The sequence below is a fragment of the Rhodofomes roseus genome (assembly GCF_022264815.1).
Source record: "Rhodofomes roseus strain CIRM-BRFM 1785 chromosome Unknown C8Q71scaffold_20, whole genome shotgun sequence".
Taxonomy (NCBI): domain Eukaryota; kingdom Fungi; phylum Basidiomycota; class Agaricomycetes; order Polyporales; family Fomitopsidaceae; genus Rhodofomes; species Rhodofomes roseus.
Window position 1 is genome coordinate 239,498 of NW_025952976.1, and position 22,690 is coordinate 262,187.

The 22,690-nt window shown below is 56.9% G+C and overlaps 8 protein-coding genes across 8 annotated transcripts; 4 read left to right on the forward strand and 4 right to left on the reverse strand.

Moving 5' to 3' along the window:
* Nucleotides 1-75: 75 nt before the first annotated feature.
* On the forward strand, nt 76-4,287 carry C8Q71DRAFT_713772 (insulin-degrading enzyme; the record flags this gene model as incomplete). The annotated part of the gene is made up of 15 exons (XM_047920936.1): nt 76-300; nt 405-452; nt 506-544; nt 591-1,140; nt 1,199-1,314; nt 1,371-1,626; nt 1,685-2,208; nt 2,268-2,377; nt 2,431-2,472; nt 2,523-2,736; nt 2,796-2,916; nt 2,975-3,066; nt 3,121-3,217; nt 3,271-3,726; nt 3,782-4,287. 15 exons carry the CDS (start codon nt 76-78, stop codon nt 4,285-4,287), a joined length of 3,396 nt encoding a protein of 1,131 aa, XP_047775687.1.
* Nucleotides 4,288-4,426: 139 nt separating this feature from the next.
* On the reverse strand, nt 4,427-8,637 carry C8Q71DRAFT_244364 (uncharacterized protein). Its single transcript, XM_047917257.1, has 5 exons — nt 8,266-8,637; nt 7,956-8,010; nt 7,530-7,906; nt 5,371-7,477; nt 4,427-5,318 (listed from the first exon to the last, which is right to left on the reverse strand). Exons 1-5 carry the CDS (start codon nt 8,440-8,442, stop codon nt 4,567-4,569), a joined length of 3,468 nt encoding a protein of 1,155 aa, XP_047775688.1. The 5' UTR covers nt 8,443-8,637; the 3' UTR covers nt 4,427-4,566.
* A 188-nt stretch (nt 8,638-8,825) lies between these two features.
* C8Q71DRAFT_244500 (uncharacterized protein) lies at nt 8,826-9,786 on the forward strand. Its single transcript, XM_047917259.1, has 6 exons — nt 8,826-8,873; nt 8,926-8,940; nt 8,999-9,344; nt 9,406-9,452; nt 9,546-9,712; nt 9,775-9,786. The coding sequence occupies exons 1-5, from the start codon at nt 8,867-8,869 to the stop codon at nt 9,656-9,658; spliced, it is 528 nt and encodes a 175-aa protein (XP_047775689.1). The 5' UTR covers nt 8,826-8,866; the 3' UTR covers nt 9,659-9,712; nt 9,775-9,786.
* Nucleotides 9,755-11,396, reverse strand: C8Q71DRAFT_244388 (Indoleamine 2,3-dioxygenase). Its single transcript, XM_047917258.1, has 2 exons — nt 10,997-11,396; nt 9,755-10,943 (listed from the first exon to the last, which is right to left on the reverse strand). The coding sequence occupies exons 1-2, from the start codon at nt 11,300-11,302 to the stop codon at nt 9,852-9,854; spliced, it is 1,398 nt and encodes a 465-aa protein (XP_047775690.1). The 5' UTR covers nt 11,303-11,396; the 3' UTR covers nt 9,755-9,851.
* A 1,813-nt stretch (nt 11,397-13,209) lies between these two features.
* On the reverse strand, nt 13,210-15,273 carry C8Q71DRAFT_775623 (3-hydroxyisobutyryl-coenzyme A hydrolase). Its single transcript, XM_047924614.1, has 8 exons — nt 15,063-15,273; nt 14,888-15,001; nt 14,753-14,834; nt 14,644-14,707; nt 14,522-14,589; nt 14,277-14,469; nt 13,811-14,222; nt 13,210-13,761 (listed from the first exon to the last, which is right to left on the reverse strand). The coding sequence occupies exons 1-8, from the start codon at nt 15,168-15,170 to the stop codon at nt 13,312-13,314; spliced, it is 1,491 nt and encodes a 496-aa protein (XP_047775691.1). The 5' UTR covers nt 15,171-15,273; the 3' UTR covers nt 13,210-13,311.
* A 133-nt stretch (nt 15,274-15,406) lies between these two features.
* C8Q71DRAFT_878559 (uncharacterized protein) lies at nt 15,407-18,173 on the forward strand (the record flags this gene model as incomplete). Its single annotated transcript, XM_047928444.1, has 9 exons — nt 15,407-15,588; nt 15,650-15,930; nt 16,184-16,283; nt 16,339-16,632; nt 16,691-16,887; nt 16,964-17,040; nt 17,111-17,231; nt 17,310-17,381; nt 17,444-18,173. The coding sequence occupies 9 exons, from the start codon at nt 15,407-15,409 to the stop codon at nt 17,725-17,727; spliced, it is 1,608 nt and encodes a 535-aa protein (XP_047775692.1). The 3' UTR covers nt 17,728-18,173.
* A 291-nt stretch (nt 18,174-18,464) lies between these two features.
* Nucleotides 18,465-19,790, reverse strand: C8Q71DRAFT_823939 (uncharacterized protein; the record flags this gene model as incomplete). Its single annotated transcript, XM_047926251.1, has 6 exons — nt 18,465-18,905; nt 18,955-19,057; nt 19,112-19,185; nt 19,362-19,494; nt 19,548-19,716; nt 19,766-19,790. 6 exons carry the CDS (start codon nt 19,788-19,790, stop codon nt 18,465-18,467), a joined length of 945 nt encoding a protein of 314 aa, XP_047775693.1.
* Nucleotides 19,791-20,135: 345 nt separating this feature from the next.
* On the forward strand, nt 20,136-22,639 carry C8Q71DRAFT_775639 (cysteine desulfurase NFS1). Its single transcript, XM_047924615.1, has 6 exons — nt 20,136-20,403; nt 20,463-20,545; nt 20,601-20,732; nt 21,077-21,703; nt 21,918-22,079; nt 22,135-22,639. The coding sequence occupies exons 1-6, from the start codon at nt 20,217-20,219 to the stop codon at nt 22,393-22,395; spliced, it is 1,452 nt and encodes a 483-aa protein (XP_047775694.1). The 5' UTR covers nt 20,136-20,216; the 3' UTR covers nt 22,396-22,639.
* The last annotated feature ends 51 nt before the right edge of the window (nt 22,640-22,690 follow it).

Sequence of the window (22,690 nt, forward strand, 5' to 3'; positions counted from 1 at the left end):
TCCCGCCCGTTCCTAAACTCTTTGCGGTCTGGCAGGCCCCCGCCCTCTGCGTTCTTCCCCTACTCCTCCGCCGTCATGCCCCCACACAGGCCGCTCATCCCCGAGTGGGAGCGCGTCGCGAACACCGCGTCAAAGCCCTACTACATGTTCACCATGCCCATCCACAAGTCCCGCAACGACGACCGCGACTACAGGATCATCCAGCTCGACAATGGACTCCAGGCGATGGTGGTCCACGACGCCAAGGCGGACAAGGCCGCCGCTAGCTTGGATGTGTCCGTCGGTCATCTCTACGACCCCGTGAGTGTCCTACGTTCATCCAGAAGCCGTCATGGCTCCGCTGCTGGACTCCAGCGGCCGAGCCATGCTCACCGGACTACTCGCTGACTGTGTGCGTCGTTCAGGATGATATGCCCGGTCTAGCGCACTTCTGCGAGCATCTCCTCTTCATGGTACGTGGCACGCGACCCCGTTCATCTCAATATTGTGCCGACCTCTTCCGTAGGGTACAGAACTCTATCCCCGGGAGAACGAGTACTCGGAGGTAAGCGCTACACAATAGCCGCTTGCGTTATCTCATAGCGCAAAAGTACCTCGCCAAAAACAACGGAAACTCCAACGCCTTCACGGGCACCTCTAACACGAACTACTATTTCAGCGTTGCGACCGATGCGCTTCCGGGCGCGCTCGCACGCTTCGCAGCCTTCTTCCACTGCCCGCTCTTCTCTCCCTCATGTACGTCTCGCGAACTCAACGCGGTGGACTCGGAGCACAAGAAGAACCACCAGTCGGACATGTGGCGAATTTTCCAGTTGAATAAGCACCTCAGCAAGCCTGGGCACCCCTGGAGCAAATTCGGCAGTGGCAATCGCGACAGCCTGTCCAAGGTCGGCAGGGACCTCAAAGCGAAGGGCCTCCTCGCGCCCTCCACGCCCTCGGTGCCCAAATCGGCCGACGGTAGCCTTGCTACCACTCCCACCTCTTCTCGCGTCCCGTCTCCCACGCCGTCGTCCTTCTCCACCTCGAGCGAGATGGACGGCGACGGAGGGAGCGTCGGCCGGGAGACGCGCCGCAGGCTCGTCGAATGGTGGAGCAAGGAGTACTGCGCGGGACGGATGCGACTTTGCGTGATCGGGAAAGGTAGATCTCTTCCTGGCACGATCCGCATCGTGGAAGCTTAATATTCTATGTCCGGCAGAATCGCTGGACGAGCTCTCGAGCATGGTCGCCGAGCTGTTCGCTCCCATCCCCAATCGGGGCCAGGACCCTCTTCCGATGATCAACGATCATCCCTTTGGACCCAATGAGAGAGCGGTCAGTTAATTTCCGACGATCACGCTGGTATTGTCCGCTGAATGCTGCGGCTCCAGAGTCTGGTATCGGTGCAAACGATCATGACTTTCCACGCGGTGGAGGTGTCGTTCCCGCTTCCCTGGTTGGCATCTCAATGGCGCTACCAGCCTGGAAACTTCCTGAGTCATTTCCTGGGCCACGAGGGCCCAGGGTCGCTCCACTCATACCTGAAGAACAAGGGCTGGATCACCGCGCTGAGCGCGGGACCGCAGAACCTCGCTCGCGGCTTCGCCATGATCAAGATCACGCTGAACATGACCAAGCTAGGCTTTGGTAAGTTCCCGCGTTCCCGTCGCAGTGAGACCTCCGAAATGACCGTTCGAACCACCAGATAACTACCGGGAAGTCACGCTCACGATCTTCAAGTACCTTAATCTGCTCCGTTCATCCAACTTCCCGGCGTGGTACCAACGCGAAATCAGCCTCCTCAAGGCCACCCGTTTCCGGTTCGCGGAAAAGCGTCGCCCGGACGATTACGCCGTATGGGTTACCGAACACCTCTCGTGGCCCGTTTCTCGAGAACTCGTGCTCAGCGCGCCGCAGCTCGTCTGGGAATGGGACGAGACCGATCCCGTCAATGGCGGAGAGGGCGAGATGCGCCAGGTCCTCGACAGCCTGACTGTTGACCGTGGCCGCGTCGTCTTGATGGCGCAGAAGGACGTGCACGAGCGTGTCCGTGGCGCGAGCGAGTGGGAGTCAGAGCCGTGGTACGGCACTGAGTACCGCGTCGAGAAGCTCGACGCGGGCTTCATGGCGGAAGCACAAGCTCCGAACGACATCCCCGAGCTCTTCCTCCCCGGTCCGAACGAGTTCATCCCGACGAACCTCGACGTGCAGAAGCGGCCGGTGGATCAGGTCGGTTACATCTGCCAACTCTAATCCTTGAGAACCCGCTGACCGTTCGTTTCTCGCAGCCTCTGAAGCGGCCCCTTCTCATCCGCGACATGCCTCGCACGAGCCTGTGGCATAAGAAGGACGACACCTTCTGGGTTCCCAAGGCACACGTTCTCATTGACATCCGAACGTAAGCTCAATATGATATTAGAGTTGTGTGCACGTTGCTAACAGCTGCTCCAGACCGGAAGCCAACTCTTCCGCGAGAGCCAGTGTCATGACCCGGTAGGCTTCTCCGTCAAGCCTGTGCACCGCAGTCACTGACTTCTTCTCAGGCTCTTCTCCGATCTCGTTAACGACACTCTCACCGAGTTCGCATACGATGCGGATCTCGCGGGATTGAGTTACAACTTCTCTGCGCAGACGCTCGGGGTATCCGTCGTGCTGTCCGGGTATAACGACAAGCTCCACGTTCTCGCTCGCGACGTCTTCGAGCGCGTGCGAAACGTCCAGCTCCGAGCGGAAAGGCTGGAAGTCATGAAGGACCAGGTGAGTAAAAAGCCTGTTGGGAGGCATCCACGGCTCGGCTAACTGCGAGCGAATCACAGGCCAAGCGCGACTACGAGAATTTCTACATGGGCCCGTCATTCCGTGTGTCCGACTACTACGGTCGCCACCTGCTTACCGAGCAGCAGTGGATCCTTGCGGAGAAACTGGCTGAAGTTTCTTGTGAGTCCTTTTTGTGATTGGCCAATGTGTTGAACGATCGTGCTCATCCCCGTTGCAGCGATCACGATCGAGGAGATGGAGGCGCATGCCGCTCGTCTGTTGTCCAGGGCTCACTCGCGGATGCTGGTCGTCGGTAACATGACCCGAGATGTGAGTCCAATCAAAGGCATACTCGTCAACGTGTGAGTACTGACCATCGGATAGGGCGCTATTCAATTGGCGGAGACGATGGAAAACATCCTCGACTTCTCTCCTATGGACCCATCTGCCATGGTGGACACGGCACTCATCCCGCCCGATGGTATGTCTGACCTTGCAATTCGTCCTCAATGATGCTCACCGCGTGTCCGCAAGGTTCGAACCTAGTCTGGAAGACGGTCGTCCCCAACCAGAACGAACCTAACTCCTCTTTGGCATACTATATGCACATCGGTTCATACCTGGAGCCTCGCCTCAGGGTCACGTCTGCGCTGCTCACACAGATCCTCTCGGAGCCCGCATTCAATGTCCTTCGCACGCGCGAGCAGCTCGGCTATATCGTCTCGCTATCCCAGATGGTTTCCCCGGGCGAATCGAATATCGGCATCCGGATCGTCATTCAGAGCGAGCGCGGCCCGGTGTACCTCGAGGAGCGCGTCGACGCCTTCCTTGAGGAGATGAAGGACAAGCTCGAGGACATGAAGGCCGCCGAGTTCAGGGAACAGCAGGCCGGACTCGAGCGCAGGTGGAGAGAGGCAGCAAAGAACCTCGGCGAGGAGACCAACCGTTACTGGACCCAGATCGATTCTGGCTACCTGGACTTCCTAAGACGTGAGTATCTCCTGTTGCTCCTGTCTCTGAATATGTTGTAACCGTGTCGCTACAGGTGACCACGACGCGAGTCTCGTGAAGAGTATCACGAAGGCGGACGTCATCGCGATGTTCATGAGCCGGGTCCACCCCTCTTCCTCCACTCGGGCCAAGATCGCGGTGCATCTCCACTCGCAGAAGCCTCGCCCCAAGAAGATCGGCCTCGCGGCGATGGAGGCCTTCGAGGCTTTGCTCGTCGACAAGGGCATTGCGGTCGATACCCAGAAGTGGAGGGAGGAGCTCACCGGCGAGGGCGAGCCACTCCTCACGCAGTTCGGGAAGTACTGGCAGGAGACGCTGTCTTCGCTGTCTCCATCTATCTCCCCTGAGGTCGCCCAGGAGCTCATGGCCGCTCTGCCGGGGATCATGGAGAAGAACCCTGCGGATGCCGACTATGAGGGCACCGTCAAGGAGGGCGTTCGCTTCGTTGAGGATCCCAAGGCATTCAAGGCGTCGCTTCGGAGGGCTGATCCTCCGAGACCCCTAGTGAACTGGGATGATCTGCCACAATCTAAGTTCTGAGGTGTGTTCGAACGTTTCTCGTTTTTTCATGTCTATATCGTCGTGTTGTCTGGTTGGACGTTCGCATTTAGCAGAATACAAAATATCTACCGTAGATCGTAATATAGTGTCCCGTAATTGGCAATAAAACCGCAATCTTGGCCTCTCATCCTAGAGCATTGCCCGCATGACTGAATGAAAGGCATGGAGCGCATACAGTTAGTATAATAAGTAATGGATGGATACAGAGCAGTACGACTACACAGCAAATGCACAACAACAGTAGGGCAACGCATAAGATCATGGAGGGTCCAAAGGGTAATGGATGATTTTTCGGAATAGTTGCCAGACAGTGCCCATACTGCTGAAGACTGCGCTTGCCGCATCCTTCGCGGACTGGGAGACCTGCGCGTCTATGAGCTTTGACGGCAGAAGACGCTGCCAAGACCAGAAGAGTGTGAAGTACTGTGCAGGTATGAGTGAGTATGATTCGCTGTATGTCGTGGATGTATCTGCGGCTTGGAGGGATTTAGGTTGAAGAGTTGGGGTTATACTGGTCGGCGTAGATAAGTGCGTCGATGGCTCTGGAGGTGACCCACTGGCCAAAACAAAGACTTGCTCAACAGGGGAGTCGTCCAGAGCAATTGACGTATGAGCGGGTGGATGAGTCGCGGCTTGGTTGAACCACCATTTCTTTGGGTCGTCTGCAGGATCAGTGGCCGTTACGGTGATAGTCTCGGGCAAGACATGGCCATCGGGAGAAAGGCGAATGGCGGACTGCCTCAGGGCTTGAAGTTCGGAGGTAGCACGTCGAAGGTCGGTCGCCAAGGAGAATATGATGGCGAAGACAAGGAGTACACCAGCAGCCTTAGCAAAGTGCCACAACGTGTTGGATGTCGCCGAAGCCTTTTCTTGCGGTAACGCAATGCGGGCGACATGCATTGATAGGTGAGGATAATGGAACTCGCCCAGAGCATAATGCAGGAGACGTAGACCTTGCGGGGATGTTTGCTGGTGCATGAGATTTGTGTCAAACGACGATAGCTTGAAGCCTGCGTATAAAGTCAATCCATGGGCCGAGAGCAAAATGAGAAGGGTAGTCACCTTCTTGAACCCGTATATCGACCTGCAGCAGACCTACGGGCATGGCGAAACTCGGAAGTAGAATCTCCAGAGGGTGAAGAGAATGCTGTGGCTGTTTCCCTTTCTTCTCTGCTTTGTCGTCATCAATCGCGGCTTCTTCGCTGCCTTTGACAAGGTATATGATCTTCACGTTTCCACCGCCAATCTGACCGACGTGAACGCTGACCCAGCTGATCCAGTCCTTGCCACTTGACTCCTCAAACGGCAGACCCAACCCGACCAAGCCGGCTTGCGGCTTGACAGCGGCACTCGTTTGGCATCGAACCGGGACACCCTCCACGCTAGCACTCGCGATCTCGACGCGAGGGGGTGAGCTTACGCTCTGGCGATCGCCGGGGCCAGCGTCGGCTTTGGGAACCGCAACTGGACCAGGGAGCGCTAACCCAAATTCGAGCCATTCGGAGTCCGCGTCCGACGGCGCTGGTAACGCGAGCTCAACAGCGTAGCCATTTTTGAACGCGTGGCCTTCTCCCAATAGGGAAGTGATCGTGGTAGTCACGTAGGGTATCATGAGCGGACCGTCTCTATGTGGCTGAAGTTTGGCGGTTGACATCATTGAGACGTCTCTGAGCTTTGACGTAGACGACATGGACTTCAGCCCAAGCGAGAAGCCCGAACGATTGTAGGACATATCGGAGCCTTCATCGCTAGGACGGCGTCCACGGAGTTCTGAAGCGGATATACGGGCAAAAACGATGCGCGCGCCCTCGCTCCCACAAGAGACTTGGTTCCCCTTCATAAGCACCGCTCTCCGGACGTTGGCCTCGCGGTTCTTGCTGTTCCGGGTGAAGACATGGACGGAAGCCTGGGGTGCTTCATTCCGAACGATCGTAGACGTCGTCTCCTGATCGGTGGAGAAGATCCGGAAGATCGGGAGGGATATCGGGTCGTCGTTGTGCTCATCTTCAGATGAAGCCGGGGACGATCGCCGCGAATCTGGCGTCATCGACGATCGGCGGGGACAGATGAGGATGGTCCCGGAGACGCTGAAAGTGAAGGCATTCTTCGGGGGCGGCGACAGTTCGTTCATGTTCAGATGAACAGTGATCGGTGCCCTGGGCGGTCGCATGTCATCCTGCGTATCGTCGATTTCTGTGTCCGTACCGTTGTGAGCTCCGTGCCTGGACGAGGATCGCCGTCTGCGGGCGCGCTCCGGGCTCGAGGGCGCAGACACAGATGGCAGCGAGGACACAGTGCCCGAAGGTGTCGACACTGATGAGCTCTCGAACGAATACTCGGCGACGTTGTGCGTGGGAAGTGGCGCTCGCAGTAGCGAACTCGAGTTCGTCGACGCCGTGGAGCTGTTAGAGCTCGACCGGATTGGAATGTGCGAATTGCCGTTGACCAGCTTGCCATTCGGTGATGACGGTAGAACATAAATCGGTGGTGGATACTCGGCCGAAGATTGTCGAGAGACAGGTTGCCGTGATGGTGGCTGCGGGGGACCTCCGACAGCAAAGCCAGTGAAGCCAACGCCGCCAGTTACAGTCCATCTAGGCTCCTCATCTGGAGCCCAGGAGACGTCGCAGTCATCGGCCTCGAGACCGAGGTCCATGCCAAGGAGCGTCGCCACTCCAGGGAACCAGACCCCCTTGCAAGTCGCACTATAGTCGACCTTGACGACTAAGCCGTCGGAGCCTCCTTCTCTGCCCTTTCCCTTGTGCTTCCTGAGTACAGTGCACAGCATATCGCCTTTGACGTCCCGGACCCCAGCTCTGCGACGGCCGTCCGCAGTCTCGGGTACCTGGCCAGGTTTCGGTGGTGTCGCCCATCGAACGCGAATACGGTCAGTACTCGGAAATGAACCCTGGATACCGCATCCTTCGGGGAACCCTGCCGTCGTCGACGCGTCGCTTGATTCGTCGTCAGCAAAGTTGTTGTATGAGTGGGATCGGGACAGACGCGCTGACTGGCTGCGGGTTACATGCGGGTCGGCAGTAAGCTCCCATGCACCACCGTCCTCGTCTGCAGATGACAAGGAGGCATAGGAGGACGCCGTCGATTGATTGGGAGGAAAGATGTGCAGCCTGACTTGGTTGGACAAGCAACGAGGAACGGGAATGGCAAGCTGAAGTAGTGAGGTAAGAGGTTGTGGACAAGCAATGCGTCGACTTACTCACCAGATAGGGTGCTAGTGGTGGCTTCGATAAGAAAGGCACCCAAAGGTCAATAGCTGCCATGAAGTGCATGACATTCGAGCCGCGTCTGGTACGGCTCTCTTGCTCTCGTCTGGGGAATTCTCTCGGTACGATATACGAGATGTGATATCCGCTGACAAGGATACTCCCCGTATATTTGGCGTCTAGAGGAAGGATGGTCGTAGACGAGGATGACAGGTTGCCCGAATATGAGACATAGGGCGTCGGCAATCGAGCTGCCAAATTAAGTGCACGGGCAGCCTTGTGCAACAGAGGAGAGTCGGCTGAGGAGAAGTTGTAAGGCACCGAGTTGTTGTCCAGAGGATGGACTTGTGTGTCCAGGACCTTCAGGTTCTCCTCTGCCGGCATCTCAGCAGGAGCGAATGATCTGGAGAACGGTGCACACACCTGGGAACAGAGGGACTGACGCTCCCGGGGTAACGCTGTCAAGGGGTAAGGAAATCTGTTGTGCAAATGTCAGCGGACTGAGCGACGATCGTACATGACTCTAGTTGTGGCCGACCTGCAATCTACGCGTCTCTGACGCGTTGTGCTGCGTCCGGCCACAACCAAAGTCCTGATGACTATTGACGCGCAGAAGCACGCTCTGCTATTGCCAAGAGCACCCTAGACATGGACAACATCATGCACATGGTCTGCAGTAGGGTCGGCGCGTCTACCTTGCTGCAGGGCAGCCTTGATCGAATTGGCAACTCACCTTCAAGTACATTTTGATTGACGCACCATCCCAGCCCTTCTTCGACTTCCCTTCAATAGCCAGACGCGTGACGACATTCAACTTCTGCTGCGCGACTGTGGTCGCGTTCGAGTAGCTCACAGTTGTCAGCGGCGGGCTGACGGTGCGCGTACTAGTATGACGCGAAGAACTCGGCATGTCGGTATGGACGCGTTTCGTCGTGTTTTCTCGTGGTATGTCGCGCGAAGTTGGGTCAGATACGCAGGATGATGGTCGACAACAAGGAGCAGAATGTACAGAGATGCTCGGTGGGCTGGAGTGGCATGGACACGGTCGAGTTTCAAGCTTCCTCGACGCCCGGACAGGACTAACGGAGGTTGCTAGGCTTCGCTCCAGTCAGTAGGGTTCCAGTCTCCGAATATGGAGTTGGAGGGAACAATAAGCATGTTTCAGACTCCGCAATCAACGATGTTGGCATTAGCCGCCCGTATAACAGAAACAACGCTTTGAACATGAATTTGAATCTCATCAAATTCGCTACATTGACCGTCATGTCATGGTCGACGCTACGTTGGTAGGACGTCGGCGCACGCAGTTCTACGGCGTTGAATGGTATCAGACCATGATACGTGCGTGCAGGCTATTATTGTTGCATACCCACTGTGCAAAAGCCTGCAGCAGCACTCACCTTGGAAGGTCGGAACGTTCTGCCGTCACGGTGATGCCAGACATTGACTGAGTTGAACGCTCGCAGGGATGGCATTGCTTTATTGTCTTACACATGGTGCAGTGTCTCGCAGATCACATCCATGTCCGAGTCCCGGGTCCCAGCATGGCCGTGGGATGCGGCGCTGGTGTGTACAGCACATAGTCACTCTGCTCGATTTATATGACCAGACGGGGCTCACATCTTTGGAAGCCTGGAACATTGCAGGTTCGCTCTTGCATGCTCAACACACCACAGGCTTCTCTACCCAACCATGCGGCGGTGTCGATTCCTGGTGTTATCGTCCACAAGAGCGCGTATTAGGAAGCTGGCTAGTCCACGCGCACCTGAACACCGTAGCGGCCCGCAACGCTCTCCACGGATCCGAGGCGTGGTGCGTGTCAACTTTATTGAGTTCTGCCACAATCCTGAAAGGGCCTTTTGCGGCTTCGCAGGCGCGTAAAATTTGTCCATGGGAAACATCCCGTCCTGGCTCATGCACGTAGGTTCACTTCTATCCCGTCCACCATCGATCCTTATTGTCGTCTCCTGGCTAAATAGTTGAGATTCTGTCCACTTGCTGACGGCGCCACAGCGCGGCCCTGCATGGACGAGAACAGGCCATTCAATCCGTCTCATTCTTCGCGCACCTACTCCCTGCCCAACATCGTCACGCTCCCAACAGTGCACTACAATTGGTGTAGATAAATATAACAGCGTGCTACGAATATAGGTACGGAACAGAATGCTACAATAAGTCAGGTATTAGTCTATTAACACACTATATAGTACAACATCGCTGACGCCGACTGGAGTTCATGCAGGTCACATATCATTGTATCGCAGACAGCGATGCGACAGCCTACTTCTCCCACCACTCGCAGAGTTGTCATCTCTGGTCTCAATCTTGCAAGAGTGCTCGATTCGTCGCATCTCGGCCCGCCTTGAGGAGGTTCGAGACCTCGCTTCCACCCGTGCCCCTCGCCGGACCGTCTTTCTGTGTCCCCTCCGCATCGTCGCCACCTTCCGGAGCGAACCGCTCAGGCGGTGTGCTGTCCGCCTTTGTCACCACGTAGATGGCCACGATCCTGATATGGAAGTCCCGCAGCTTCTTGAGCGCGGCGACAGCGGCGTTGTATGGCTCGCGCAGACCCGGCGTGCGCTCCGCGACTGGACGGACGCTCCGGAGGCGTGTGAGGTATTCGCGGTGCTTGCCCGGCATATACCGCCACATCCGCTGCATGAAACCGAGGTCGGCGTGACGATTACGCTCGGTCGGCGCGGGCGTGCGGTGGCTCGCGAGCCGATGGTCGATGTCGAGGAACACGTCCAGCGCGTGCATGACGCTGCTCTGGCCAGCAGAGGCGCCGCCGAGATCGAAGTGCGCGGAGTCGCCGTTCGGCACGCCTTCAAGGACCCAGCCCGGGTGATTGGGCCCCTTCGAAGTCGCGCCGGCCCACCACGGACGCACAACCCAGTAGAAGTCATGCGGGTCGACCGTCTCGCGCATGGACTTGAAGATCTCGGTCAGCCCGTCGATGACGTTGGCCAGCTGATTGAGGTCCCTTGCCAGCTGCGCGATCGCGTGCGCGTCCGTGTAGCTCGAGCGGGGAAGGCTCTGGAAGCGGTTGAAGATGTCCAGCATCTCAACGCCCTTGAGTTCGACAGCGGCGGAAGCAAGGTAGAAGCCACGCTCGGTGTCTGTTCCGGAGAAGGTGGTGAGGTAGCGCATGTTGTCTGCGGAAACCGGTAGGGCCGGGTCGACGAGCTCCCAGTTCCAGAGGACGGTGTCTGCGAAGGTGAGTACAGGCGCGATGCCCAACACCCGCGACACTTCGACCAGAGGGATCGCAATGGATTTCGGGACGATGAGCGCAGTATCGGTGGGTGGCAGCGAATGCACATAGTAGTGCATGAGACTAGCCAGGACCATGTGCGCTCTCTGGAGAAGACGTATGTCCTCCCGGAGAATGGAAACGTCCTTGACAGGCCACTGTCAACATAACCAGTCAGTACCCGCGACGCAACATATTTTCATAGTCTTACTGAGCGGATTGTTGACCTCCACCAGGCCCCGTCAGATCGCCTTGACAAGGCCTCCTCGCTCCTGTCCTTCCCAAGCGCGAGTACGCCCGGGGCAGTCGCTAGCGCCGTCTCCCATATGCAAAACTCAGCTGGCAGCCTCGGCAGTGGCGCCGGAGGAAAGAAGCCTGATTTAGGATCGACATCGAAGTCGCTCGCGCGGAAGTCATTGTCCGAGGCGAACGGCTGGGTGAGGAGGTTTAGGACCTGCGAACTGTCCAGCGTTGACGACAACCAGGCAAATGCGTGGATGGGGGATGAGAAGATCATAGGGGATGGGTCGCGGGAGGCTGGTGGTGAGTTTGCGAATTCGATGTCGCTCGGCGTGGTTTATGTAGTGCGTGGTGAAGCAGACTGGGGGTTCTAAGGAACAACGCACGCCAACAATTGCATTTTAAAGGACACAAAGCGAGGTACAAGGAATGCAATCAGGCCGTGTATTTGGTCATCCACAGCGTTATGGGTTCTGTTACAGGTTCGCGGCTTCAAGATCGAAATCTAGATGCGGACAGTTTCCGAACAGGCTGTGCAGATCTTGCTGACGAAGTCCGAGTCAGATTCTATCAGTCTGCGAGCTGTGTTCCGCTGTGTCCACGGGGGCCTGTTGGGATGTTTCATATCGTGTTCCTGGGCCGCGGTATGCAGCCATTGTGCACGGAAAGGTGATTACAATGTTCGTGCTGCCACCTTCATTCACGAGCGGCAGCTGCAGTGTCGAGGCGGGAAGACCAGAAGACTTTCCTCGACGCGCGGTCAGCGACGGAACCTTCTGTCTCGCACTGGCAAGCCGCGTCGGGTCATAGAAGAAAAGTCTGTGTGCGATCCGAACAAGAAGCGCCATCCTGTGCCTTGGCAGTCCGAGTCTGCACACGAGGCGGCGACGGGAAACGATGTTCGCAGGTCCTTGGGGTGCATCCAGGGAGAGCGCTGACGCGCGAACCGGCCCTGTCGCGCACCTCAGACGAGCTCCAGCACAAGTGCGCCACACACAGCCGTCGAGCAGACACGACCGCGGGGACATCGGCCAGATCAATCGGGCCACGTGTCCCTCTTCCCTCGAGGCCAGTGCCACCGTCCACTCTCAACTCGGCACTCCTTGTTCGAATCCCTGCCCCTCGATCCAACCTGACGCATTTCTAGGAGGCGGTTGCCCCTCAAACCCTTGCCAAACGATTGTTGTTGCGTACAGCTCATGTGCTGTATTTTCTTCGCAAGCGGAGCGCCTTAACCCGACGCTCCGCTACGGCGTCGTACACTGGCAGCAGTCGGACCTCGACTTGGCATTCAACTTGATGTGGTCCCCAGTGTGCCTATTGGACTTCTCCATTCACTTCTTCCCCGCTCCTGACCCGTCTTGTTCTTCCGGCGTATCAATACCGTGAGCGGGATATGACACTTTCCGAGGTCCCGCTCCTCATTGCATTACTGACTCGATTATACACAGGCTATGCGCTCTCTGCACGTCTTCCGGTTCCTTCGGAAGGCGAGTCGACGCAAAGGCCACTCCAATTACTAGACTACCACCGTAACTAGCAAATCACTACTGACTCGTAGCGATGGATCATAACAAAGTGACACGCCTCAATGATTGCGAAGTCCTGAATTGATCATGTTCGCCGGCGGGCCTGTCTCCCGATACGCCTAGTACCGGTCCATTATCAGTAAGGTACGTCTATTGTTTAGAACGTGATTTAGTATGCATGTCATTGGTTCACGGTTCACAAAAAAGCCTGTCAGCCACGGTACGTATTGCCATATTCAGTTGCAACTGCGCCTACATGGACAATTACATGGTCAGTATGTCACAATTAGAACAGCTCCGAATGATACATACCTCAGGAGCAGTGTCTTTGTGACTAAGGAATGCGGCACCAAGGTTCTGCCGATGGTAGTAACAGAGTTGCGGGCAAGACTCCCCACGGATACACGTTCCGTTCCGCCCAGTACCAGTATGCTTAGAGTGTTACCAAGTACCTGGTGCTTTTTCGTAGACATGCACAGGTCATGATGCCCGCCCCTACGTCCAGTACGCTCAGAAACGACGTGCCGACACGAACATGTTACCGCCATGATTGACGTTCTGCCATGCCACCGTCGCAAAGTTGACCGTGCTGCTCCGAAACTTTGACTCACCGTGCCCGCCGTCTATTGTTATCCAGCACGCCTGTCAATCACCGTCATGTCAACAACGCAAGTGGTGCATATCAACATCATACACGGGCTGTAGGTGAGTAGACATGGACGGCGTGTGGCGACCCGCAGAACCCAGCAAACGGCGCTCAGTGTATCCACTTCAGCCACTTCTTTCCCGACTGCTTGTCCTCCTGAGTCGTGCACTTCCGCTGCACCACCTCGGTGACCTTCGCACGCACCCCCGACTTGCCTTTCTTCTGCTCCTCGAGCTTCGCGATAAGCTCGTCGAGCGTGAGCACGGTGCTTCCGCTGCTCTTGTGCGAGCCGAGGACGAGCTTCCCGATCTCCTGCTCCGTCGGAAGACCGTAGATCATCGGGTTCTGGACTTTGTGCTCTGCGTCCGCGAGCCACTGAGGGACGTTGAGGCGCGGGGATGTCTTGTCATCTGCGTTGAGCTTGGGGAAGAACGACTTTTGGATGAACTCGTCGGACACCTCGTTGATCGTGCTTGGCTGCCAGTTTGGCCGTACATCCCGGAGCTTCTCGACAACTACCTTGGTTACGCCTTCAGAGAAGTCTTTGCTGACCTCGCCGCGCTGTGCATGCCCATCAGTCTAGAATAGGAGCATATATAAGTGAACATACGCAGAACGCTGTCGCGATGTTCAACTCCATCTGGAGAGCTTCCAAGATAGTCATGTATTTCCCACTACGGATAGCGGCCAATGCAACCTTCAGGCTCGTGGGGCTTCGTAGATGAAGACTTTCCAAAGTTTTCGCCGCCCATTGGCGTACGTCCTCGTGCTCGCTCTCTTTGGAAAACTTTGTGAGATCCGCAATGATCTTCTCGACCGACTTGTGCTTGAATGCCGAGTCAAGCGCAATGCGAATGTTGCCCACAAGCGAGCTTGTTATCTGGCTTGGGATGACGTCCTCGCTATGCTCCTCGATGAGGGCGTCAATCTGCTGGTAAGTGGGATTCTGGAGAGATGAGATGCGATCCATGAGGCCCGGTATCCGCCGTGAAGGGACGAAGTGAGTGGCAAAGCCATGTTCGCTAACAGTCCCGTCAGAGTCGCGGCGAAGCGAGACAGCCAACGTCGTCACTCACAAAACAGCCCGCCCAGAGAGAGTATCTGACGTCAGACCGAGATATGTCCCAATCTCGCCGTCGACCCGCGAGAGGAAGAAGCTTGCACCAACGTCCGGGCAATAGCCGATCTTCGTCTCCGGCATGGCAAAGCTTGTGTTCTCGGTGGCAATCCGGAACGATGCATTGACGGAGAGGCCGACACCACCGCCCACTAGAGCTCAATATCACTATCACGCGCCTGGAGGGTAAAAGACAGCACTGACTAGTAATGCCGTCCATTACCGCAATGTATGGCTTGGGCATGGCCGCGAGAATGTAGTCCATCTCAAATCTGCAAGGCACAGTTCGCATCCTGGAATGTGGCAAAGAACAAGGAAGTGCTCACTCTCGCTGGAAGAACTCAATAGCATGGGGTAGGGTCTCCGGTTTTGAACAGTCCTCAACGACACCTGCATTCATGAGATGTAGTCCCTCAAGACACATGGAACACATACTTGCGACATCCCCTCCTGCACAAAACGCCCGACCGGCTCCTATTCCCGCTACAACACCCACAAGGTCTTGCTGGCTCCATTCCTGGATGTCATCACTCAATTTTGAGCGTAGATTCTAGAGCGTGTAGGACAGACCTCGATCTTCGGTCGAAGCTTGTCCAGCATCTCCCGGTTGAGGACGTTCAACTTCTTTGGCCGGTTAAGCACATACGTCCGCAAACAACCGCCCTCCTTGAACTGCACCGACGCCTATTGTCGCCCACAATGGGGTTAATGATCTCCGTGCCCGCGAAGCCACCAATATACATACCTCGTCCGACAGTGCGTCCGAAGACATATGCCGCTGGATGGCCGCTGTCCGCGCCGCTGCACGGCTAGAGCGTGTCATTCTCGCGAGTCGGATGCCACGAGCGAGCATTGGGGTGAAAGCAACCACCAACCTGCGGGAGACAAGCACTGGGAAGGTTTCCTCGATGACGGCGAGCCGGGTCGCCGTACGGTGATGGCGGAGAGAGACACGCACACGTGAAGCGCGCGCGACTGACAATTCTGCACCCGGCCCGCCACTTGCCACCCCCAGTGACCGCCGCCACCCGTACCGCGACACCCTATTTCATTCGTTACTTACTCGTTGTTCAGGTTCTGCTGCGAAGGATGGCGAGCCAGCAGCTTCCGGCAGTGGGAACGCGCCTCATCCACTGCGGACACCTGGGCACCGTGCGATTTGTAGGGCACGTTGACGGAACCGCCGGGGTCTGGCTCGGCGTCGAATGGGATGAGCCACAGAGAGGAAGGCATGACGGCGTAAAGAACGGGAAACGATACTTCTCCTGCGTGTGAGAGTATGTCTCCCTGTCCATGTCCGTCTCAATGACCGACCCCATCTCTTTCTCCCAGTGTACCGAACGCTGGATCGTTCATTCGACCGTCGTCAACCATTTCGTACGGCCACACGTTCCTCGATGCTCTAGCCTCGAAGTACATTGACGTGCCTCACGGATCGGGGCTGGAGAAGGTAGTTCTCGGTTCATCCAATGGCGCAATCGAAGTCGAGGCAGTAGGGTTAGACAGAATCAGAGGCAAGCTCGCCAATCTCGAGCGGCTTCGTGAGGCGAGCCTCGATGGTGAAGGCGTTGCTTCTGCAAATCCTCCTGGTGCCATCGCGAAGACCTGTCCTGGTGAGTTACGGAGGCTTTGCTTCCTTGATTCATTCGCAAAGGCTGTAGAGACATAGTTACACTCGGCAGGTGCCATGTCTAGTGAACGATCTACATTATTGCTTCGCCTTGCTTCAGCGTATGAACGACAGACGTGAAAGCGCTCAACTGAGTTATCGTTGCGTTGATACAGAGAGCGGCCTAGGACAGCCTCGCCCCCCCCCCCCTCTATATGATTATCTCTATCCATACCTCGCTTACCCCTCACACACAGGAATCCGGGGCCTTGACCTCTCGAAGAACCTCATCATCTCTTGGGATATTGTCTCAGCGATCGTCTGTGAACTGCCGAACCTGCAGCGGCTCGCACTCAAGTGAGCATCTGTCAGCGCCTCCACCTGCATAGCATCTCATAACGTTGTGTGGCAGCCAGAACAGGCTATGTCCCCCTACCGAACATGATCGGGCGCTGGCTGCTTTCCGCAACGTCTACGAACTCCAACTCAATACCACACTGACGACATGGGATGATATGCAACACATCATTCGTTACATGCCCGCACTGCGGACAATCGAGATGGGCTACAACCGCATCCACACACTCTCGGGAGGTCGAGATGCAATCGCCTCGCGATCGCATCTGAGGCTAGAAGAGATCAATCTTGATAGCAACTCGCTCTCGAGCTGGCCGGAAACATGCGAAGCTCTGCGACCATACACAGCGTGAGTTACGGCATAATCCACTGCGCGTTCACCTCGTATAACGCATTTATCGCAATAGACTGCAACGCCTCGTGCTAACCTCCAACGCCATCGAGTCGATCGGACCTCTGCACGATCCATCCGACCCGCCGGTCCACTTGAAACACCTCTCCCTCTCGTATAATCGACTTCGGTCATGGCGCGACATTGACCATCTTTCGGAGTGGTGTCCCGCGATAGAGTCGCTGACGCTCACGGGCAATCCACTTGTGGAAGGCAAGATGCCCGCCCATATCACTTGACAGCAATGTTGACTGACTGTCGACTTATCCGTGGTTGTCATTGTCATCAGACGCAGAGCTGGGCCGAAACGCGCGGGCCCTCGCCATCGCGAAAATCCTAACTTTGAGAACACTTGACGCCGCCAGTGTAAGTCAGCACCTATGCAGTCCTATATTTGACGGAGCCTAAGTTATCACGGCGCTGACCGTCGGTCTAGGTCTCCGCAAAGGAACGGACCGACAGCGAACTGTTTTACCTTTCGTGGATCAACAAAAACGGACCGCCCAATGAGGACGCGCGATGCCGGGAACACCCACGATGGAGCGCGTTGTGCGAAAGTACGTACCTTCGCGGGCCCATCTTCCACCGCTGAGCTGTGCACTTACGGCGGCGTTACGTACCCTACCGGCGCACAGAGTACGGAAGACCCGACGCTGCGCCATCTGCCTCGGAGCAGCGTCAAGACACATTGAGTAGCCGCCTCATCGGTGCGTTTCGTCGTTGTACTTTTCATCCCGGGGAAAATCTCAAACTCGAGGGCACCCCGTAGATGTGAAACTCTGCCGAACGGACACACCGCCCTCCAAGAAAGCCATGCCTCCTCCATCCGACCCGGTCGTACTCCGCGTCCTGCCGTCTATGAACGTACGCACGCTCTACCTCAAGGTCGCCAAGTCGTTCAAGGTTCCGAAGGCCGCGCAGGCTTCTATGAAGCTCTGGTTGCGGATGTCCGACGACCATCTCGCAGAAATTAATAGGGACGATACACACGACTTGGATTGGTGGGGAGTCGAGAATGATGCCGAGATGTTTGTGTTCATTGAGCAGACATGAAACTTGCATCATTAGAGCCATAGTCCTGGGAAGTCTACTGTGTAACTGTATAATATTAGACACGGGTGTATGTACATCGCGACGCTATGCCAGGGCGAATCGATGGCAAAGGACCATGCAGAGAGCCGTCCATGGTTCCCCTCCTTGCACATAGGCCTTAAGACGGTCCGCGACACCATGGGTAGGCCAAGGGAAGGACAAGCAGGCGCACTCTTGCACAAACAAAGAACCTTCTTCGACGCGAGTCGCGGGGATGCAGCAGCCTTCTGATTGTAAGCTTGATACCATCGCGTCGAATCTCTTATGAGCCTTTATCGCCTTGATGGGCCTGGGCATACGTTCCTCGGGACGCCTCAACGGGCCAACGGCAGAAGCTTCGCGACCACACGATTGATGGGAACAGTCAAGTCCAACTTGGGTATCCCTTTTTCTCCTCTCCGGGGCGCGAACCAGTCCGGGAGGGTCTCGGTAACCACAACGGTAAACGCCAACGCCAACGCCTGGAAGGACCAACGCGAACCTGCGACCACACGACCGAACGAGGACTATCCGAACTTCAAGTACACGATGCACGATTGCGGTCCATACAGAACGAGAAACCTATTCGAGAAGCACGTCCACCCCTTGCGAAGATCCTCTTTGCGAAGATCCATATGGACACGGGCGACGTTCGGGCGCACCAAAGGAAGTTGGCGCCGCGGTCGCCTCCACGCGTCAGGACCACCGGCCGACGAACCTCACCGCGCCCATCCGCTATCCCCATTGGCATGCCTTGAAGCCCTGTCCTCACCACGATCGTCCCGTCTTCTGTCGTCCCTACGACGGTCATAATAATAAGAATCAGGGTCTCGACGATCATCATAGCCACTCCGGCGGTCATCGTACCCTGCAGGCCTTTTTTCTTCCACATCCCTCCGGGGAGGGGGAGACCTGGGGGCACGGCGATCGTCGAAGTCGCCACGTCGAGGAGGTGACTTTGAGCGTTCTCGGCGGTAGGGCGCACGGTCCTCCCGGCGGTCGTCTCTGGCATAGCGGTCGTCCCGGCTGTCCTTGGTGTAGCGATCATCCCGCGCGTGGCGGTCATCCCTTCCACGGTCGTCGCGACCATGGCGGTCATCACGAGCATAACGATCATCCCGGCGTCCCTCGTCACGGCGATAATTGTCCGCACCGCCTCGCTATAAAGAGGTGTTTAGTAACAACAGGCAGAGGAGGCAGATTCCTCACAGTTGCATCCATGGTGACGCGGACGGGTTGACCACGAAGATCTTTTCCGTCGAGCTCTTTGACAGCGCGCTCGGCGTCTTCGCGAGCAAGATATTCAAGAACACTGAACGTCAAAGTTTAGCAAGCCGAAGGCTAAAAAATCACAGTAGGTACTGACCCCTCGCCAGCATTTTCGCGGTCGATGTCCGCAAAAGAAACACTACCAGCTTCGCGACCAAAGTCCTTGAGATCCTGGAGAGGAAGGGCAGACGAGATCAGGATTGTTCCATATACAGGCACCACGAAGAAGGCACGGCCGGGGAAAGTCCTTGACGCCACCATACGCGTCTATAGGCTCCACGGTCTTCAAGAAGGCAGTCCGAGGCAGAGGATCCGCGGCATCTGCGATGAAAAGAGGGATATCATACCTGCCAACTCGTGTCGCGCGATACACCCGAGACGATGAGACGGTAACCAGGGGGACGTCTTGCACGCATTGCACGCTCAGGCTCGTACGGGTCCCTGCGCGGCCTGCTTTCCTTGGCAAATTCAACCACGATACTTTCGGAAGGTTAGCCATTGTCCGAGTTCGACGTGAGTGGCGTCAGTCCTACTTGGTGCCCATGAAGGGTTTGCCGTTGAAGTGGTGTACCGCATCCTCAGCATCTCTGGAGCTTTCAAATTCGACGAAGCCAAAGCCGGTCATGACACGGCAGTCGACAACGCGACCATAGCCATCGAAGATTTTCTGGACGTCGTCCACGCGCGCATCCGGAGGGAGCCCTGTCCCGTCGTGAGCTGACAGCCATAGTAGAACAGAACGGGGACGTACTGCCGAGATAGAGACGTCGAGCCATTGTTGCGTAGAGGGAAGATGGAGGAGAAGGAAGAGATGCACGCACCGCGCGCCTGTTGGGTGGCGCGTTGAAAAGGGCTGGGGAGGTGGTCCGTGCGCAACACGAGGACGTTCCACAAAAGGCGCGGGTGTGCTTACGAAAGCGCGGGGAGGGATAGGCTAGAATGGATTTGGCGGGTGGGAGTCTGGTGGCGGAGCCTGTTCCGACGCCACGAATCGCGTCGGCCGTAGTGGCATAGGGCTGCCCTCATTGGCTGCAGATCTCGCCAATCTGTGCTAATCGCGGCCGCTGATTAGCTGGCGGGCGGGCGGCGTGACTGCATGACCAAGCGCAGCCAATCACACGCCTCCGCCTGCCGTTTGCGGCGTTCCCTGGGCGGGGTACTTATATTATCTGATAACTCTCTTCCGCCCGCCATCCACCACCATGTTCTCCAGGGTCTCCTCGCAGGCAGGCAACGCCGTCTCTCGCGCCGCCCTCAGGCAGTCCGTCTCGCGCGCAGCGGTCAAGAATGCGCGCAGAACACTCGTCCAGCCCTCCGGCGCTGACCGGGCCAGCGTCGTCGATGTGCCATCCTCCTACGAGGGCGAGGATCACTTTACGCCTCGGTCAGGTGAGCTGGCATCGTCTTTTCCAGCAGAAGTGCAGCTCTCATCGCAATCGCACTGTTAGATATGCTCGGATTCAAGCTCGAGGCACCGACCCGGGAGGGTGTACTAGGCGAGAAGGTCCGCCCGATTTACCTTGACATGCAGGTGAGTTAGCGTCGCGAAGCGAACAAAGAACCAAGCTGACGGATGGTGCACCCAGGCAACGACACCAGTCGACCCGCGAGTACTGGACGCTATGCTCCCATATTTCACGGATTTGTACGGCAACCCACACAGTCGGACTCACGCTTATGGATGGGAAGCGGAGAAGGCCGTCGAGGATGCGCGGAAGGTACGTCATTTGCTCCCCGACGACGACGAGCGACTCTTGGAGGCATACAAGCTGGTGCATCGAGCACGCCATCATCTGCGCGATATTCCACCTAAGTAGCGCCTGCGTAGTGCTCAGCCAGCTCGTTGGAGTGTGCCGTAGGGGACGCTTTTGCCTTCGATGGGACGAGCAATCCCAAGCTCGCAAAGTGCGGCTGACACAGCTAACATCAGCTCGTCTCACGGTACTTGAGGCGTCCCGAGGCATGAGTGTACTCCCTCGTGATCTGGAGTATTCGCCACCCTGAGTCGCTCGGGGCCGCCATGTTCGGTTCTTGGCACATTGTACTGACATCACTGCGTCAGAACATTGCAGATCTCATTGGTGCTGACCCGAAAGACATCGTCTTTACGTCGGGTGCCACCGAGTCAAATAACATGGCCCTCAAGGGTGTTGCGCGGTTCCACAAGGAACGCAAGCGGCACATCATCACGACACAGACAGAGCACAAGTGCGTGCTCGACTCATGCCGCAAGCTCCAGGAGGAGGGTTTCGACGTGACGTACCTCCCTGTGCAACAGAACGGTATCGTTGACCTCGCCGAACTTGAGGCCGCTCTGCGCCCGGACACTTCCATTGTGTCGATCATGACGGTCAACAACGAGACCGGAGTCATCCAGCCCATCAAGGAGATCGGTGCGCTCCTTCGCAAGCACCGCGGGGTCTACTTCCACACGGACGCCGCGCAGGCGGCAGGCAAGATTCCTCTCGACGTCAACGAGGCGAACATCGACCTCATGAGCTTGTCGGGCCACAAAATCTACGGCCCGAAGGGCATTGGCGCCGCATACGTGCGCCGGCGCCCACGCGTGAGGCTCGAGCCGATCATCGACGGCGGTGGCCAGGAGCGTGGTCTGCGTAGCGGCACCCTCGCCACCCCGCTCATCGTCGGTATGGGTGAGGCTGCACGCATTGCGAAGCAGGAGATGGCGGTGAGTGTTTAATCCGCTTGACGCAGTGATGAGAACACGCACGTACATATATACCGAAATGTGAGCTGCGCGGCAAGAGTCCAGGCTTAAGGCCTGGCGCCGGCGCAGCCGAGATCCACCGTGCAGGGGTACTGAGCTTCCTGCCCCGGTGGCAGATCCTGTCTCGACTCTGCTGCTTCTGTGAAGAAATGTCTCTGACTTGCCCCCTTTCCAGCGGGACCACGCGCGCATCAAGGAGCTCGCGGACCGCCTTATCAATGGCATCTCTGCGAAGGTCGACCACGTCGTTCGGAACGGTGACACGAACGGCTACCCCGGCTGCGTCAACCTCAGTTTCGCGTACGTCGAGGGCGAGTCGCTCCTCATGGCACTGAAGGTACGTACCCCGCGACCTCACCTTCTGCTGATTTATAACCAACCTTGTCGCACAGGACATCGCACTCTCATCCGGTAGTGCATGCACATCTGCATCGCTCGAGCCGTCGTATGTCCTCCGCGCGCTTGGCGCGGCCGAGGACATGGCGCACTCGTCACTGCGCTTCGGCATGGGCCGCTTCACGACGGAGGCGGAGATCGACTATGTCGTCGAGAAAATTGTGTCCGTTGTCCAGAGACTGCGCGACATGAGCCCGCTCTGGGAGATGGTCCAGGAGGGCATCGACATCAACAGCATCAACTGGGCCCAGCACTAAGCGTTCTTCTCGTCCATTCCGCTCGCGGTTCGTCTGGTGTCGTGGTTGGTCTTTGGTGTGGCTGTTCTTTTGCCGCTCAGTTCTGTTCATTATTAGTTGCAGACTAGGTGCCTTCCCTCCTTGTTGATGTTCGCCTACCTATTTTTTGTCTGTTGTGTCTCGAGCACTTCCCCCGTGTAACACTAGCTAGTGTAGTAAGGAGCTTTATACGCCACTAAGAAGACAGTTCTTCTTGGCCACAGTACTCCATCGTGTGTGCGCATCGTTCGTCGACTTGTGTTCCCCTGTTCAAGAC